Source organism: Galeopterus variegatus, unplaced genomic scaffold (genome assembly GCF_000696425.1).
Source record: "Galeopterus variegatus unplaced genomic scaffold, G_variegatus-3.0.2 Scaffold3978, whole genome shotgun sequence".
Taxonomy (NCBI): Eukaryota; Metazoa; Chordata; class Mammalia; order Dermoptera; family Cynocephalidae; genus Galeopterus; species Galeopterus variegatus.
This window is the reverse complement of record NW_007730089.1, coordinates 37,461-55,097: the sequence shown is the minus strand read 5'-3', so window position 1 is coordinate 55,097 and position 17,637 is coordinate 37,461. Positions and strand designations below refer to the sequence as shown.

The 17,637-nt window shown below is 37.4% G+C and overlaps 1 protein-coding gene across 2 annotated transcripts in view; it reads right to left on the bottom strand.

The window, feature by feature from the left end:
• IPO9 (importin 9) overlaps positions 1–17,637 on the bottom strand; it is a 41,288-nt gene that overhangs the window by 16,125 nt on the left and 7,526 nt on the right. For both annotated transcript variants that reach the window (XM_008586410.1, XM_008586411.1), the window contains exons 2-13: positions 12,788–12,849; positions 12,505–12,591; positions 11,278–11,479; positions 7,035–7,123; positions 6,158–6,244; positions 5,486–5,605; positions 5,275–5,375; positions 5,016–5,074; positions 4,257–4,408; positions 3,111–3,209; positions 2,093–2,199; positions 1,433–1,572 (exon numbers count right to left, since the gene is read on the bottom strand). In XM_008586410.1, the coding sequence (XP_008584632.1) occupies positions 1,433–1,572; positions 2,093–2,199; positions 3,111–3,209; positions 4,257–4,408; positions 5,016–5,074; positions 5,275–5,375; positions 5,486–5,605; positions 6,158–6,244; positions 7,035–7,123; positions 11,278–11,479; positions 12,505–12,591; positions 12,788–12,849 (1,305 nt within the window). The remainder of the gene's footprint in view (positions 1–1,432; positions 1,573–2,092; positions 2,200–3,110; positions 3,210–4,256; positions 4,409–5,015; positions 5,075–5,274; positions 5,376–5,485; positions 5,606–6,157; positions 6,245–7,034; positions 7,124–11,277; positions 11,480–12,504; positions 12,592–12,787; positions 12,850–17,637) is intronic.

Here is a 17,637-nt window from a genome sequence, read left to right as displayed (position 1 = left end):
ATGTGGGATCCGAACTCTTGGCGGGAGCGCCGCTGCGCTCCCAAGCGGCGCACTGTAGCAGTGCGCCACCGGGCCGGCCCACTTCATGTAGTTTTAAAACTTATCAGTTTTGGTTTTTAGTATGTTAATATTGATAAATAAAACCCACATAAAAATCTCTTTGGGATTGCTGACAATTTTTGAGTGTAAAGCAGTCCTAAGACTAAACAGGTTGAGAACAGTGGTGTAGAAAAGCTTTCAGCTATAGGCAGGATTAACAAACAATACACATTGAGCCTTTTTCTACTGTTTATATCAAATATAATAAAATCTCCTAAAATTTTGAAGATTCTTTGCTAGGGCAAACTCTATAAGAAATATGTTGATGGATTTGAGAAATCCCAACACTTTCACTCAACACGTAATTACGGAATGCCTATTATATGTAAGGCACTGTGGGATACAAAGATGTACTAGACATTTCTACTCTCAAAGACCTTACATTCTAGTAAGAGAGAGAAAACATATTCATTAACCACAATACAATGCAGCATATGATAAGTACAGAGTGAAACAGGATATTGCCAGTGGATGTGAGCTCTGGATGTGCAATCATTTTAATTTTGATTCAGAGAATGGAAGTGATGGTGGGGAAGATTACCTACTTAAAGTCACAGAGTAGAATGTTTTCAAATGACGTAATCTACTCCAAGGGCTATCCTATGAAGTAGAGGCAAGTGAATGGATTGAGAATGGAGCGAACAATGCCAAATGTGCCCTGATTTAAGTACCATGAGAGAAAGCAAATACGGTATTTTGGAATGGAGCTCTAGCTCTAAGGATGAGAACAAGCATGGCAAGGACAGGAGAAATGCAGCACAAAATGTCACATAAAGAGATAACAATGATTCTTAGTGACTGCTCTGCACTGCTGGAGAAATCAGTCTAACAGTAAAGGATACTTTTTTTTTTTAAAGCAAGTAACTAACATGGATTTAAGAATAGAACTTTTTAATTATTTGGATATTGGCCAAGAATAAAGTTTGAGAAAAATGACAGGAAACAAACAGGAAGAAAGAGCCCGACACAGAATGCCTGTGGGCATTTTGAATTTAATAATGAGAACTCGAGACAGAGTTCTCAGTGTATAGCAACCAGATTTGCATTCCATTTGAATGCCAAAAAAAGCCAAGAACGGGAGCACTGATTTGAAAGGAAACATGAACAGCATGGAAGAATTATGAACAAGTTAACATTAGTTTTTTAGTATGTGAAGCTTGAGCCAAGGCCTCTGGACAGTTTTAGAGGTTCAGATGAGTTCGAGCTCTAGGGGGCAAAGAATTTTCACCCAAAGGACACAAAAACACCTGGCCTACCTGTTTAAGTGAATAGTATAACTGAGTTGATGACAGGTCCAAAGATCTTCCAGAATCCTGGCAGTGCTCAAACATACCTGACAGGTTGAGGTCTGCAAGGATGACATTGGTCAGGAATCCATGCATGTCAAAATGAATCCTGCCATTTTTCACACTGTCAGTGATGATGGACTTCACTGAGCCTAGGGCAAGCATGCATGCCTCATGGATCTTCCACCTGCGAAAGGGATAACACAGCCTGGTAAAACAAACTACACTGCCAAAAAAAATATTTGAGGGCAGAAGATTTAGGATAGGACATTCCGGCACAATCTGACTCAAAAGGACCATTTATCTGCCCTTCCAATCTAAATCTATAGCTGAAAACAATGAAATTTAATAACAAGATTTTTCTAATTAAAAACAAAATACGGGGCTGGCTGGTTGGTTAGAGTGTGGTGTTATAACACCAAGGTCAAGGGTTTAGATTCCTATACCTGCCAGCTGCCAAAAAAAAACACCCCAAAACAAACAATATAAAAACAAAATATGCATGCAAGCAAAAGAAAAATAAATACATAAATAAAAGCCCTTCCTTTCAAGGCTTTTAGAAAAAGGGTAAAATGATCATCTTAACCAATTATTTTAAGGTTGGGAAGAGGTGTTTTAGAGCAGAGGATTCAAAGCAAAGATTTGTTTGCCTCAGATCTGAAGCTCAAAACATGTCCCTAAGTTAATTATCTGCTGCTCACTCTTACCAGTGTTCAGTGCCACTGTTTTTGGTTTGCTCGGCTTCTTGTAAATGCCGAGTGGCTGCTGCAGCCAGAGCTGCTGCACTCTCATTCTGGAAATCTGTGGCCACAGCCTAAGGAGAGAGAAGAAGGTCTAATAAATCTATTTGTGTACTTTAAATGCATGTTAATTACAAATTGTTTATAATGAGCGTTACAAGTGAATGGCTGAAACTCTTTCACATACACACACTAAACCCTGATTAGGTGTACTAAAAATGTTGTACTAAAAATGTTGTAGAGACCCATTAGTTCAGGGTCTCTAATGAAATTAAAATAGTATCTATATCTCCGCAGTGCCTAGGCATTAGCTCCCTTTGGCTATATTCAGCACAGTATAATTGAGCAATGATTGATTCAAGTTTGGATGACAATGGACCAGATATTTATTCTCCTGGAGGGTAATCATGGAAAAATAAGGCTAACCTACTAATTAAAGTCTAGTATAATCTTTCATAGGTACCTTAGAAATACTGAGTGATAATGACAAGTGATTCATCAACAATGAGAACAAACCTCCTACCCAACAGGAAGCAATTGGTAGCAGCTTCATAGTATTTCAGCCTAGAGACAATTCTATGCTCTAGTAAGAGGAGCCAAAGAAAACAGGAGCAGATGTTTGGATGTTCATCTCTCAGCAATCTAATTTTTCTTTTTTAAGTTTACTAACCACTGGTTTGTACTACAGATTCTTGTTGAAGAAGAGTGAATTACACTGAAATGTTTCTTATTCAACTGTCCTTACTCATTAGAACACTTTATCCTCCTCACAATTCTTCCATCTAATAGTTACTTGTAAATTAGAACCAGGAGCGATGACATTGGAATTTCATTTGAGAAGATCTCTTTTATCTCAAAAATGTCTGAGATAAAGCCACCCAATAACACTGCTCACTTTTGGTTATATGTCTAGAAAGAAGAGGAAATTCAGGATTATTTGATTGATAAGGATTATTTGGTTGATGTATCAAGGTAACCCTCTTACCAGCAGTAAGTCTTGAGCCGCAATTCTTACAGTATAGGAGAAAGTATCATCATCTTCATCTTCTACAAACTGTTGGGGATTGGCTGTCCACACTTTAATCTGAAAAGATGATGAAGTCAGGCCTTTGTGAGGCTGCCAATCTGGTTCATATGTTCCTTCTTTTCATCAACAGATACAGAAAGACTTCAATCTTTTATTCTTAATAAAACTCTAGCCTAAAAAGCCTTTTCTTTTTGATATAGAGAAACAAATCCTTCGTCAAGATAGGCAGCAATGGCTATTGCTATCTAGCAGACTCTGTTTTAGAGTCTGGCAGATTACTAGCTCTCCGCTACTGACAATCAGCTGTTACTCTTTAATAGGTCATTTTCTGAATATATTAGGTGTGATGAATATTTAATGTGAAAATTATGTCAATTCTTGTGCTATTTCACACAAGAAGCATTATCTTATTCTTGAATGTTCTTTTCTGATTTTTTTTTCCTTTTTGTCTTTTTTCGTGACCGGCAACGGATCGCAACCCTCAGTGTCGCGCCCGTACCGGACCGGGACCGGCAACGGGATCGCAACCCTCGGTGTTGCACCCGCACCTCGCTCAGCCAGTGAGCGGCCAGTCTGTATGTGGGATCCGAACCCTCGGCGGGAGCGCCGCCGCGCTCCCAAGCGGCGTACTATAGCAGTGCGCCACCGGGCCGGCCCCATTCTTTTCTGATTTTAATGACTCACCAACCAGGCAAATAATCTGATCTCTACATTTCACTATTTATGGGGAAGGAATAGGTTCTTTTAGATACCATGGTCTTTGGTTAGTGGTCCTGCAGAAATTTTCCTGAAGGAAAAAGTGTTCTGAAAGTCCAATTACCTAATATAGGATTTGATAAAACTCTAATACCCAAGGATTAGGCAACAAAATTATGTCAAAGCTTTCCTAAAACTTCACATGAACTTATTCCTCCTAGTGTCTAATTTTAGAAATAAAGTATTCACTTGACCATGCCTTCACATTCATCAAGCTGCATCTTCCAAATATGAGGGTACTTCAAAAAGTTCATGGAAAAATGGAATGAAAAGATAACACGAATCTTTCCACAAACTTTTTGAAGACCCTTCGCACAAGCTGATAACTATCTCCCGAATATTATTTACCTGTTCTTCAGTGATCTGCATGTACAGGATAATATAGTAAATCAATTCAGGCAAGGCCTTCTTAACAGTGCTTTTGAACTTGCTATTTTCTAATAGGGCATGGACAAATTCAAATATGCTAAAGACGAGATTTTCAAAGCCCAGGACTTCACCTACAGGGAATACATAAGAGGAAAAATTAATGACAAGAAAGCAAAAGTAAAGCATGTATGTGGGAAATGAACTACATTATCTTTGGAAATTAATGAATATTTAAAGTACTTGCTAATTACTACTTCCAAGGATTGGTAGAGGGGACTGAGGAGTCAAAGAAAGGAACTTTGAGGATATTAAATACTCTTTGGTTTTTCAAATAAAAGAATCATAAACACTAAATATATTTTCCAGCATGTCCATTTTTGATGTTAAATACTTAAAAATATTAAAACAGGTACAAAAGTATCATCATCTGGGACCCCAAAATTAAACTAGACAAAATGCCAGAAGTAGGCTGGAATAAATGGTCTTTAAGGTATTTCTTTCAACTAAGAAATTCTATGATTTTATGAAATATATTATGCAAATGCCTATGAGGAACAGATTAAAGACTGTCAATTCTCTTTTCTTCACATCTAATACACTGAAAGGAAACTCAATTAGAAAACTCACTTAGGAGAGTAAATCCTCTAAGTTAATGCTTTTTTCTGTCTCAGGCTTCTTTTTCTTTTCCAAGATCCCTCTTCCCATCAACTAGTATTTCTGTAAAGATAAACTACATACCATCAGAATCCACAGGATCTTCTACTTCTTCTGTGTAATTCACTTCTGTCCTCACATAAGTATGATGAAGAGTAAAGAAATAGAATTTGGAGTCTGCTTTACATATACTCTACAAGAGAGTATTATATATTCCCATACCAACAGTAGACACTTAAAAAAAAAAAACCTGCTTAAAAAAGTAGAACCATAAAACAAGCCCCAAGGCTAGATTCCCAACTCTAGGTGGTAGTAAGTCCCTTAAGCTTTCAGGAAAGGATATAAAGCTGCACTCTCAGTTAGGGTGTTCCAAACAATAGGCAGAATCTGCTGCATGGAGGACACCATGTGCTTTGGGAAGTTTTTTACTAGGGCTGTCACTGCCTGAGAAGTTAAGAGAAAAACACCTAAGAGTTACAAGTGATATAGAAGAAATCAATCATTTCAGACCATTTTCTCAAACTCCAAATATCTCATTGGTAGTAAATGTTTACCTTCAGGACCTCCATCTTAAAACCACTGTCAGATGTGGGGCCATCTGGTATCTGGAGGGCCTGAACAAAGGCCTCTGTGAACTGCTGCACCACAGGAAAGATCAAGACTTTGGCTGCACCCTGACAACAGACACCAAAGTCAATGCTGGACAAACCTCTAATCCAAGGCTTTAATGCACACATCAAACAGAGATGGAGGCATCAAAAGTTCTCTCCAGGCTCAAGTCCCAATCAGAAGGGCACAGTTATAAAGTCACTGGAGGTGTTACCCAAGTTTTCATGTTTCCTTAATTAATACTTACCTCTTAAAAATACAGACCTCTTAAAAGCTACCATATAAGACCAACTTTTCATAACTGCTTCCGAATCACAGGGATTAGTGTTTTTCAGCTGACTTTCACATGAGAGGGTCATAAAAGAGCAAGAAAGTTCTGTGTGATGACTAGTATGAAAAGGATACAGGATAGGATGTTTGATGAAATAAGACTCAAACAGAAGGAAACTAAGCTATATACAAACTGAAAATCTAATCAAAATGTTAATTCTATCTATAATACCGGCTAGCATGCTTTCTGGTACTACTATCATGAAATGAGTCATTGCTTTGCTTGCAGCAGAAGGCATTGAGACTTTTAAACATGAAGTCTGTTATTGACGCAAAGGTTCACTTACCTTTTCCAGTTCCTCCATGTTACAGATCATGTGGGCACAAGTGGTAAAAATCTCCACAGCTCGGGAACGGGTTCGAATACCATACACCTGGGAATAGCCACGAGATTGGAGTGTATATGTATGTGTGTAACTGTGACTAAAAGTAAAACTATGACTAATCAATCTTCACATGAGATTGGATCCCCTAGAGAGATAGAAAATGTAATTCATTCATGTCCAGGAGACAGACTTCTGTAATTCAGAGAATGAAAGGCAGAAAAATCATAGTGTTAAACCATGTTAGAATTAGCTTCATACATCGGTCTTCGTGGGGATGATATAATTAAAAATATCAGGCTGGGTAGTACTTGAAATCCTAACAGGGCCAATGTATTTTTTATTTTTTTAATTCAGACCATTGGCTGGAGGCAAAGGTTAAAACATTACCCATCAGTTGTTCATATCTTACTGTGAATGAGTTACCATTCATATACACATTAATTAAATATATATACAGCATATTAAGGGTCTGTTATCTGCAATGCAGTGATAGATTGCTTCCAAATACTTAACTGAGGTAGACAAGCTTAGGTGGGATACTTTAGTAACGGGCTTGAAGGAACATAAAGATACTAGGTACTTAGGGGGTTACAAGATGCCAGAAGGTATGATATATGTAAAAAAAATACTTCAGCTACTTCACTCTTTTATCAAAGTCCTTGCAGTTATGAATGAAAAGTCTAAGGTTAATCCAGATGCAGATCCAGATCTTTGTCAGTTCTAGTCTGTAAGTATGGGGACCAATAGCAAACACCACAATCTCCCACCTGAGAGGTGGATGCTGACTAGAGCCTGAACAGCCCTTATTAGCTGTGATCCTGGGGCTGAGATTTCATACCTCAGCCATGGTGAAGATCTTATACATCTCTGGGAGAATGACGGGAGCAACAAGTGGCATCTGTGTGTCTGTCACTTCTCGAGTAAATTCTACAAAGAAAAAAGTAGTACTGTAAAAAAAAACCCCACACAACTGCTTTATAAAGAAATTAAGTGTGAACTGCTTCTAGGTGGTAGTTCTCAAACCAACAGCACACAGGTAAAGACACTGGCCTCGTGGCCTCATCCTGGGAAAGGAAAAGCAGCAAGAGTTACTGATTATTTGTCAGAAGAGGAAAGAGAACAATACAGAGATAAAGAAAGATACAAGAGATTAAGAAAGAAAAGCTTAATATAAATATTAAAAGAAAATCTGTACTAGAAAGGCATAAAAGTCCTTGTGAGGTCAACCTAGGAAAATTCTGTATTAGTTTGTGCCAATGTGTCAACGTTCAGGTGCACTTTGAGGTTTCTTACCTTTGGTTCTGTTTTCAATATTCTCCCTGCCAAGTTGTTTTGATGTACATAATAAAATATGTACATACTTACAAGGCTTCAACTCCATTCTATATATGTTACTCTTCTCAGTGGATGACATTTATTGACCTAAAAGTCAGAGGCTGCTGCTAATTCTAATAGAATGAGATTTCCTACTTGAACATGGCAAAAAGCAACCTATACATAGAATGAGACTTAAAGAAGGTGAAAAAAATATGGGTCACACCTTTCCCTTCACTTCCAAATACACACACACACACACACCCCACACACAAGATACTGGCTAAGATAGCATAAAGAACAAAGAATCCTGGATTTCATGTTACTAAGTGGTGGAATACAAGCCCTTGAGTTCTAATAACTGTTCACTTTATCTGATGCTTTTCCACATAACCACTATAAAAATGGAGCTCATCAACTGGGACATTTTCCAGGTAGATATACAACTAGAAATGCAAGCTGGCATTTTCAAGGTTAATACACCCCACAATCTTGGGCAATACCAACCCTCACAAGTCAAATGAAAATCAAATAATCAAGGCGGAGTCTTCATCTTTACTAGCTCTGGTTTCTCCTAAAGAATAAATTCTGGGCTTTAAACAGTGAGTGCTCTATTTTTATTTACTAATCTAAGGAAAACAGTCCAAACAAATATGATGGATGGTATATTGATAAGTTTTTTGAAAAATGTAGTATAATTTAATTCTACTAATAAAGTGTCTAACCACAGTTTTTACTCTTCTATAATCATTCCTTTGTAGTCTCAATTTATTCACACTTTATAGGTTTAAGTCCAAAATAAGTTGTTTTTTTTTTTTTTAATGCTCCTTGCAGCATTTTCTTGGTGAGGCATCTAAGCTGGACACCTTCATGGCCATTCCAGGTCATCTTCTGTGCTGCACATATTCACTTCAGGATGCATGTCCAAGGAGCAGCTCCACCCTCATGGCTCCTGTGTGCCTCTTTTCCTGAGGGAAAGCTTCTTTCAAGGGCCGGCCTGTGGCTCACTCGGGAGAGTGTGGTGCTGATAACACCAAGGCCATGGGTTCAGATCCCTATATAGGGATGGCCGGTCAGCTCACTGGGTGAGCCTGGTGCTGACAACACCAAGTCAAGGGTTGAGATCCCCTTTACCAGTCACTTAAAAAAAAAAAAAAAAAAAAAGAAAGAAACTTTCAGGCATCGTTGTTTGGATAGTCTGGATGGGGTGACCCAATTTTTCAATTTCCTGACAAAATCATTCTTGAAGAGACTCTCTTGGTTTTGTCCTCTGCTGCTGTCTTTTCTTCATGTTCAAGGACAGCCTTGGAGGTACACTGTTTCCAGTCTAGCAGTCGCCTGATTTGTGGCACGTTGGTAGAAACTGTCTTTCTTTCTTCCTTTTAGCTTCAGTGACACTTCTTTCTCAATAAATTATGCTCTTTCAAACAGATGTTGAGGAATATGAGATTTGGAATATATAACAGTTGCACTCTAACATATACTTTCATCAGACAGTCCAAAATAAGTTTTCTGAGGTTCATTCAGCAAGTCAGAAAAAGTTTGATCTATCAGCAACACCTCAATCTCTAAACTTCATTGGAACCAAAGAAAAAGCTGTATCTTCTGGATCAAATATTTTAACCCTTAGCTGCTATGTTTATATTTCCTCACACGACAAGCCTTAGCTCTCTTTTGTAAATAGATAAGCCTAATGGGAAGCTTCATTAAAGGGAGACTGGTACAGTATCTTAAAAAATCCTGAAGGTAATCAGTCCCATTCTCTTAATGGGTTCCTGTCCATACACCAATGTCCTAATATCTTCATGCATGCCTGAATTTCTGTTGTCAGAGTACCGTCTGCCCTCGTTTGAAAATATCTGGAGCAGCTATTTGGGAATGGAGGTTGGCTGCTATCCACTCCATGTCTGGTGACTCCATTATAAAAGGATACAAATTTCCCCACCAATTCCTGCCCTGTGGCTGACAGAAAAGTGATCTCACTGAACAGTAATTTCCTTAGTCAAGCACAACGAGAGCTCTTTAGCATCCCAATCAGGATAGATGTACAACCACCTTTTTTCTCCAAGTTTGTCAAAAAGAAGCTGGATTTTGTGTTAGAAGACTGGGAGGGAATAGGCTTCCTGTCCTTGGTAGAAAACACATCTGTTAATTGATATCTTAGCACTGTGAAGTTGTAAATAAAAAATCCTAAAAGGCCAATTTCATGGAGAGGGATATGTGAAATCATCTGAATAATGAGTCATAAAGAAGAAGCAAGGGAAATAAGCAGGGAAGTGAAAATCCAAGCAAGAAACATTTTGCTCTTTTTGGTAAATCTTTTCTGTATCTGAGCTAAAAATAGAAGCTTTGTCATAGGCAATCAATAGGAATATAGTAGGTAGTTCACAAAGGCAGCTGGGGCATGAAAGGAGGAAGTTTTGAAACAAAAGGAGAGGAAGAATTTGCTCCTAACATATAATTGATATTATCTACCACTAATATCACATGGACTAGTAAAATTGGGCCAAGTTCAGTAAACTGAAATTCAAGAAGAGTAGAAGTGGCATTCACAATAAGGTAAGAATACATTTCAGGTAAGCTAGCAAGTCATAGAGAAACAGGTAAGATATAGGTGAAACTTCCACAAACTTTTATAAACAGAGGAGAAAGATGATTACTAAAAGATCAGTACAAGATGGTTACAGTCCAGGTAAGGATTTCTTGAAGGTAAAACAAAATAGTGACTTCATCTAGGTGACAGAAAACATGGCAGACCCTGCAAAGGACAGAGAAACTCAGGCCAAACCTAAGGACATATGAAAGCAGGTTCTGGGAGGGACTGGTAGATTAATCAGGATTAGAAGGGATACCCACCAAATCTCCTTGGACTAAAAGTTGAAGTATTTTAATCAACTTCTTAGAACAGAAAGAAAGAAAAGATACTGAAGTCTATATATTCTCTTCATTGGCTAAATGAAAGTCAGGATTATATAGCTACACTGTTTTTATCTTTTTTCTTTTATTTCTATAGAAATTTCACTTGGCTATTCTTGACTCTCCCTTGGTTGAGCTAAGTGGAAAAATAATATAATCATGGTAATCATAACATCTAAAATTTACTGAGTGCTTGCCACATGTCAATTATTGTGCTAAACACTACAAAAATTAGCTCGTTTAAACTACCAAAAGCTTCTTTGAAGTGGACACTATTATCATCTTGTGTACAACAATAAAAAATAATACAGATAAAAAAAGCAATATAGTGTAACAATTATTTATATAGCATTTACATTGTATTAGGTATTATAAGTAATATAGAGATGATTTAAAGTATACAGGAGGATGTGCACAGGTTATATGCAAATACTATGCCATTTCACATAAGGGACCTTGAGCATCTATGGATTTTGGTATCTGCAGAGGTTCTGGAACCAATCCCCCTCAGATACCAAGGAAGAACTGTACAAGGAAAATCAGGCTCAAAGAAGCTAAGTGAAGGGTCAAGGTGAAGCCAGAATATTAATCCGAAATCTGAATACTTAATCACTATGCCATTACTGTATCCTTAAGTGGGAAGGTCTGATAATAGAAGTAGTACTATATCAACTTAATTCCCTGGAAAAAGTCAATGGAACTGGAGGGTAGATGTGGAGATAAAAACTAGGAGAAAGGAGTAATCAGCAGCAATTCCTGCTGGTCTGAGACATTCTAATCACATAGCTTCTTGAAAGTACTCCTGTCACTTGGGATCCAAGTACCAATACCAGGGAAAAGGCTTCTGGTACCTGTCAGCACACGCATGGCTCCATGGACGGCATTTAAGTCTCCGCTCACCAACATCTCCATGAGCAGGTTGAAGAGTTGGGGCCAGGCTTCAGGCCAGTCCCAGTGGGCAATGGCTGACACTGCATAGGCCACACTGGAGCGCACTTTGCTTATTGATTCTCTCAACCCATTGGGCAATAGCTCCCGGATAACAATTTTTGCCTGTAGAGGAGAAAAGTCCACCTGCCATTAGATCAGGTGACTGGCACAGCCCAGTTCAGTTTGTAATGTGGTGGGAAAACAATATATACAAGATACCGCATATCTACAGAAACCTCCTATATATAAACTTGACAAATAATTCATTCAGAGAGTTCATCTGTGATCTCTAAACTTTTTTTTTTTCCTTTTTGTCTTTTTTCGTGACCGGCAATGGATCGCAACCCTCAGTGTTGCGCCCGCACCTCGCTCAGCCAGTGAGCGGCCGGTCTGTATGTGGGATCCGAACCCTTGGCGGGAGCACCGCCGTGCTCCCAAGCAGTGCACTGTAGCAGTGTGCCACCGGGCCGGCCCTTGTGATCTCTAAACTTAATCTGTCATTACAGTAGCCACTAGCTACACACGGTCATCTAAATCAAAAATAAAATTAAATAAAATTAAAAATTCAGTTCCTCAGTTGCACTAGCCACGTTTTAAGTGTTCAAAAGTCACATGTAGCTAGTAACTATCATATTAAACAGCACAGATAACAGAACATTTCCATACCTATACCTCAAAATTTCTTGGGGACCCAGGATGGTTGCATAGCACTCTAATTAGAAATATTATTTCATTTAACTCTCAAACTCTTTTTTTTGTGGCTGCCCAGTACAGGGATCCAAATCCTTGACCTTGGTGTTTCAAGGCTGTGCTCTAACCAAATGAGCTAACTGGCCAGCCAACTCTCAAACTCTTTAAAGTTGGTATTTTAATTCTAATTTTAGAGATTTAGGAAATTGAGGCTTAGGAGTTAAATACATTCCCAATGATCTTACAGCTTATAAAAGGCAGAACTGGAATTTGAACAAAGGCCAGCCTGATACTCAAGCTCTTTTACCTACAGCATGGTACCCATAATGCCAGCCTCCAACCTACTTTTCTGCCTAGTCTTTTGATTGTTCCATGTTGTCAAAGAATGTTGATCGCCTAATCTCTTAAGATGGCCCCTCAAATCTCTGCAGGTAGACCAATCAAGTAACTGTCCTTACCCTTTCTGTAGTTTCAGGAGGCCTAAACTTCTCTGATTGAGCACACCAGTGAGTCTCCACATACTGCTTCAAGATGACTGATGCCAGCTGTTGAGGAGAATAAGCCAAGTAGAGCAAGAAAAAGACTTTTTCACACATGGCCTGATACATTTGAAGTATACCTAAATCTGGCACAAAATCCTAAGATATTTATAACTTGGTCTTATTCTTTTTCTTCCCCATAAGAAAGTTTCATTATCAAGAAAAGAGAAATTACTTATAAACTGGGTTAGTTTGGACTTACCTGACGGATTGCTAGTGCCCCCTGAGGATCTACAGTCAGCTCTGCCAAGTGAACACCAAATTCTGAAAGAGAAAATTTTACTGTGAGTCTAAGAGCATCCAAGAAAGCCATAGCAATTTACTGAGCTCTAACCCTGATGCCAGCAAGAATGATTTTAGAAAGGAACTTGATCCATGCTTCTGAAAGTGCTGATAATTGCTAAGATTAATTCCTCCAAATAAGAGAAACAAGAAGGCCTGCAGGGCATGGCTTCTTACAAGGAACAGTTCCCACCCTCTCATTTTATCCAATCATTGCACAGCATCTTCCCTTCCAAGATGGCAACACCTTCCTCTTAGAACAATGAATATAGCAACTAATTGAGAACTGTGACTATCTAACCCCAAGGAAAACTTAAAAGGTGAGATTTTAGAGTTGCCCAGATATATACCACCAGATATGGGATAATTAAGTCTAAGAAAATCCTAGCTTCAACATGCTTAGTCCCAAATATACAAGTGTTGCAAATGAACAATTCCCAATAAGCAATATAAATGGCAATCTTGGACTGCATGTTGGGAGGCTGTAAACAATTCTTACTTCCAAATTAACATTTAGATCTAATTTACATTTGCAAAAGAGTCAACTATGAAATATTTATTTGTGAAAAGAGGAAGAAGAATGTAAGACCAAGATGCATCATAATTTTCACATCTTGCACTGCAGGGCTGCACTCCCCAATACAAGTAGCCACTGATTACAATGACAACTGAGCATTTGAAATGTTGCTAGTGAGAACTGAGATGGCTATAAATGTAAAATATACACCAGATTTCAAACTCAGTATGAAAAAAAAGTAAAATATCTCAATTTTTATATTGGTTACATGTAGAAATAATATTTTGCATAAATCAGGTTAAATGCAGTATTAAAATAAATTTTGTTTCTTTTTACCTTTTTAATACAAGAAAATTTAAAATTTCACATGTGACATATATTTCCATTCGACAGTACTGTGCTACAGAGTGAACAGCAGCTTTCCACACTTGCTTGCTTTTGGTAGGTGCTCAGGTTACAAAAGCTTCATCACTCCCATTTAGAGGGAGCAATAGTTACAGTGGTTAAGAGAATGGGTTCTAGATTTGGGCAAGTTTAGGTTCAAATCCTGAAGCTACCACATCTGTCCTTAGGCAAGTTACTTATCCTTTCTAAACCTTAGTTTTCTCATCTAAAAATTAAGACTAATCATATCTAGGGCTGGCCTATTAGTTCAAGTTTAGGTTCAAATCCTGAAGCTACCACATCTGTCCTTAGGCAAGTTACTTATCCTTTCTAAACCTTAGTTTTCTCATCTAAAAATTAAGACTAATCATATCTAGGGCTGGCCTATTAGTTCAAGTTTAGGTTCAAATCCTGAAGCTACCACATCTGTCCTTAGGCAATTTTAAAAAAAAAAAAAAAAAAAAAAAAAAAAAAAAAAAAAAAAAAAAAAAAAAAAAAAGAGTAATGGTAGCTATACATCAAGCAATCCTATGAGAACTGAATAGTATAATGCATGTAAGGTGCTTAGAACAATGTCTGCCACATAGTTAAAAAGTCAGTTATTTTGTTATTATTTTGTTTCCTCCAAAGTGTGACAGCTCCTCATTCTTTCCTTGTCTTTTATGACCAGAACACTTTTGATGAGTACTAATCAGTTATTTTGTAGAATGTGTCTCAATTTGGATTTGCCTGAAGTTTCCGCATGATTAGATTGAAGTTACATATTTTTGGCAAGAATACTAGAAAGTGATGTTGTGTCCTTCTTAGTATATCATATCTGGGAGTACACAGTGTTGATAAATTTTATTATTGTTAACGTTAACCTCGATCACTTGGCAGGGTCACGTCTACCCGGTTTCTCCACTGCAAAGGTACCGTTTTTCCCTTTGTAAAAGATAATCTTGGGAGATATACTTTGAGATTATGCTACTACCCTGTTTCTCTTCGGATTCTCACCCACTGCCTTTAGCATCCATCCGTGCATGCTGCCTGCCACAATTATTACTGTGTTGTTTGCCTAATGGTGATTTTGTTTTTCCTATATTCTCTTCCCTTATTAATTGGAATTCTTTTGTAAGAAGAACTATCCCTTCTCCTTTATTTGTTTATTCACTTATTTATTTATGAGTATAATTTTATCCTATGGGTTTTAATTCAATACTATCATTATTTTGTTGCTCAAATTGTTCCAGTTTTGGCCATTGAAACTCCTCTGGTTGGCTCTTGTGTACTCCTACTTGTTCCCATCCTTTTTCAAACTTCCTTATTTTCTGATATTACAAGATGTTCTGGGCTCATCTTGTATGTTCTCAACTCAAACCCTGAAATCAACTTCTTCTCCAAGGAGCCCTGGTGCCTTTTAATGGAGAATTATAGTTAGGAATCAAGATCTGGGCACTACGTATGCTCATAGCTACTAGGGTGTCATTATTCCTAGACTCTCAGAGAACAGAATTAGGAAATAAATACATTACACCTACATGTCTGTCTGTCTATCTACCTATCATACAGATACCTCAGATGCCAATCCAATACCTCAAGATTCATTCTACTCTTCCCTCTTATTTATAAATTCTTTCTTTCTTTCTTTTTTTTAAAAAGATGACCGGTAAGGGGATCTTAATCCTTGACTTGTTGTCAGCACCACGCTCTCCCAAGTGAGCCAACCATCCATCCCTGTATAGGGATACGAACCTGTGGCCTTGGTGTTATTAGCACCACACTCTCCCAAGTGAGCCACGGATCAGCCCTTATAAATTCTTTCTCTGATAGTAACAAACCTGGCTCTTATCATCTACAATAAATTTACTAATTCGTACAATCTTAGGATACATATAAAGTAATTACAGAACTATTAACTCATACTCTTGTGAAAAACATTAACTGAAGTACAGTTTTTATGTATAGCTCCTTTTGACTTTAGCCTACAGTATACAGTCAAATATTATTTTCCAAAGTTACTCAGTCAGGTTAGTTCTTTTCTTTCTCATCACCTAATATTTATGTTATTCACTTTTAATACGGTTAGGTTCATTTGTTGCTACTTGTATTCCAATTTGAGTTCTCCCCCACACTGTTTCCTTTTCATTATTTAATCATTTTGGGGGCATGTAAAACATTACTATGATTCTCAGAGTCAAAACTATACAAAGAGGTGTATTCCAAGAAGCACTGCTCCTTCCTCATCCTCATTAATTTGTTTTCATTATTCCCTTCTTTCCAGTCCCTCTCCACCCACTCCATGTGGTAGGTAACCGATCAGTTTCTGGTTTATCTTTCCTGTATTTCTTTTGCACAAATGAGCAGATACATGGTATTTTCTTATATTCCCTTCTTGTTTACATGAAAAGTATATTATACTGTTTTGCACTTTTTTTTTTCCAGTTAACAATATATCCTGGGAATCACTCCAAATCAGTTAATAGAGATTCCTCATTCTTTTTTACAGCTGCATAACATACCATTCTGCAGACATACCATACTTTATTCAACCACTCTCCCATACTGGGAGTCAGATTATTTTGCTTTCATAAACAATGTTGTACTGAATAACATTGTACATATGTATTTTTACATTGTTGAAGGAATATCTTCAGGGCAGATTCTCAGAAGTGGGATTGTGGGTCAAGAAGTAAGTGTTGTTGGGTGTGGTCGAATTCCTCTCCAGAAGAACTGTACCAATTTGCCCTCCCAACAGCAACGTGTTTCTCCACAGTCTTGCCAAAAAATGTGTTACACTTTAAAATTTCTGTCAGTCTGATAGGTGAGAAATGGTATTTTAATGCTGTCTTGGCTTGTATTTCTATAATCACAAGTGGGTTTAAACCTTTTTTGGTATATTTGAGTTCACTTTTAATGTATTTTCTTTTTTGAGGGGGGCGGGGAGAACTGTCCACCCCCTGCCCATTTTTCTACTGGGGCTTTGATCTTTTGTTTCTCAAGTTTGAAGAGTTCTTTATATGTTAAGGAGATTACCCTTTTTTCTGTAGTATATATTGTGGTAAAAAAAATTTCTCCCAATTTGTCAGTTTTCTTTTGACTTACGTGGCATTTTTTTGCCATGCAAATTGCAAAAAATATTTTATGTAGTCAAATGTATCAATCTTTTCTTTTACTGCCTCTGAATTCATATTTAGGAAGTCTTTCTCTATGCCTAGGTTAATGAGAGATTCACCCATGTTTTCTTTTAGTACTTGCATGGTTTCATTTTTTACATTTAAATTCTTAGTCCATCTGTAGCTAATTCCAAATGGCTATGCAGTTGTTCTAGCACTGTTTATTAAAAAGTCCATCTTTACCCCTAGTGATTTGAGATACTACCTTTATCTATGCTAAATTTCCATAGGCACATGTGTCTATTTCTGGATTTCCTATTCTATTCCATAGCTATGTTTTCTATTTGTGTGCCAGTGCCACACTGTTTGTTTTAATTATAGAGGCTTTATATAATGTTCAGATGTCTGGTAGTACTTGTCCCCCATTGTAGCTTTCCTTTTTTGGTGTTTCTGGAGCTGTTCTTTCATGGTTGTTCTTCTACATGAACTTTAGAATCAACTTGTCTAGCTCATCTACAATATGGAGTTGTCCTATCTAATGAAAGTTTTTGTCTTTCCATTTGTCTAATTTTAACTCTAATTTTAAGTCTTTAAGGACTGTTTAAAAACCTTCTTCTAATAGCTTCTTGCACACTTCCTATTACTTTTATTGCTAAGTATTAAATCTTTTTTTTGTTGTTATTGTAACTGGCTTTATTTTTTTTAAACCGTTATGTCCTCTAACCTTTTACTGTTTGTAAACCTTTTACTGTTTGTATATATAAAAGCTGTTGA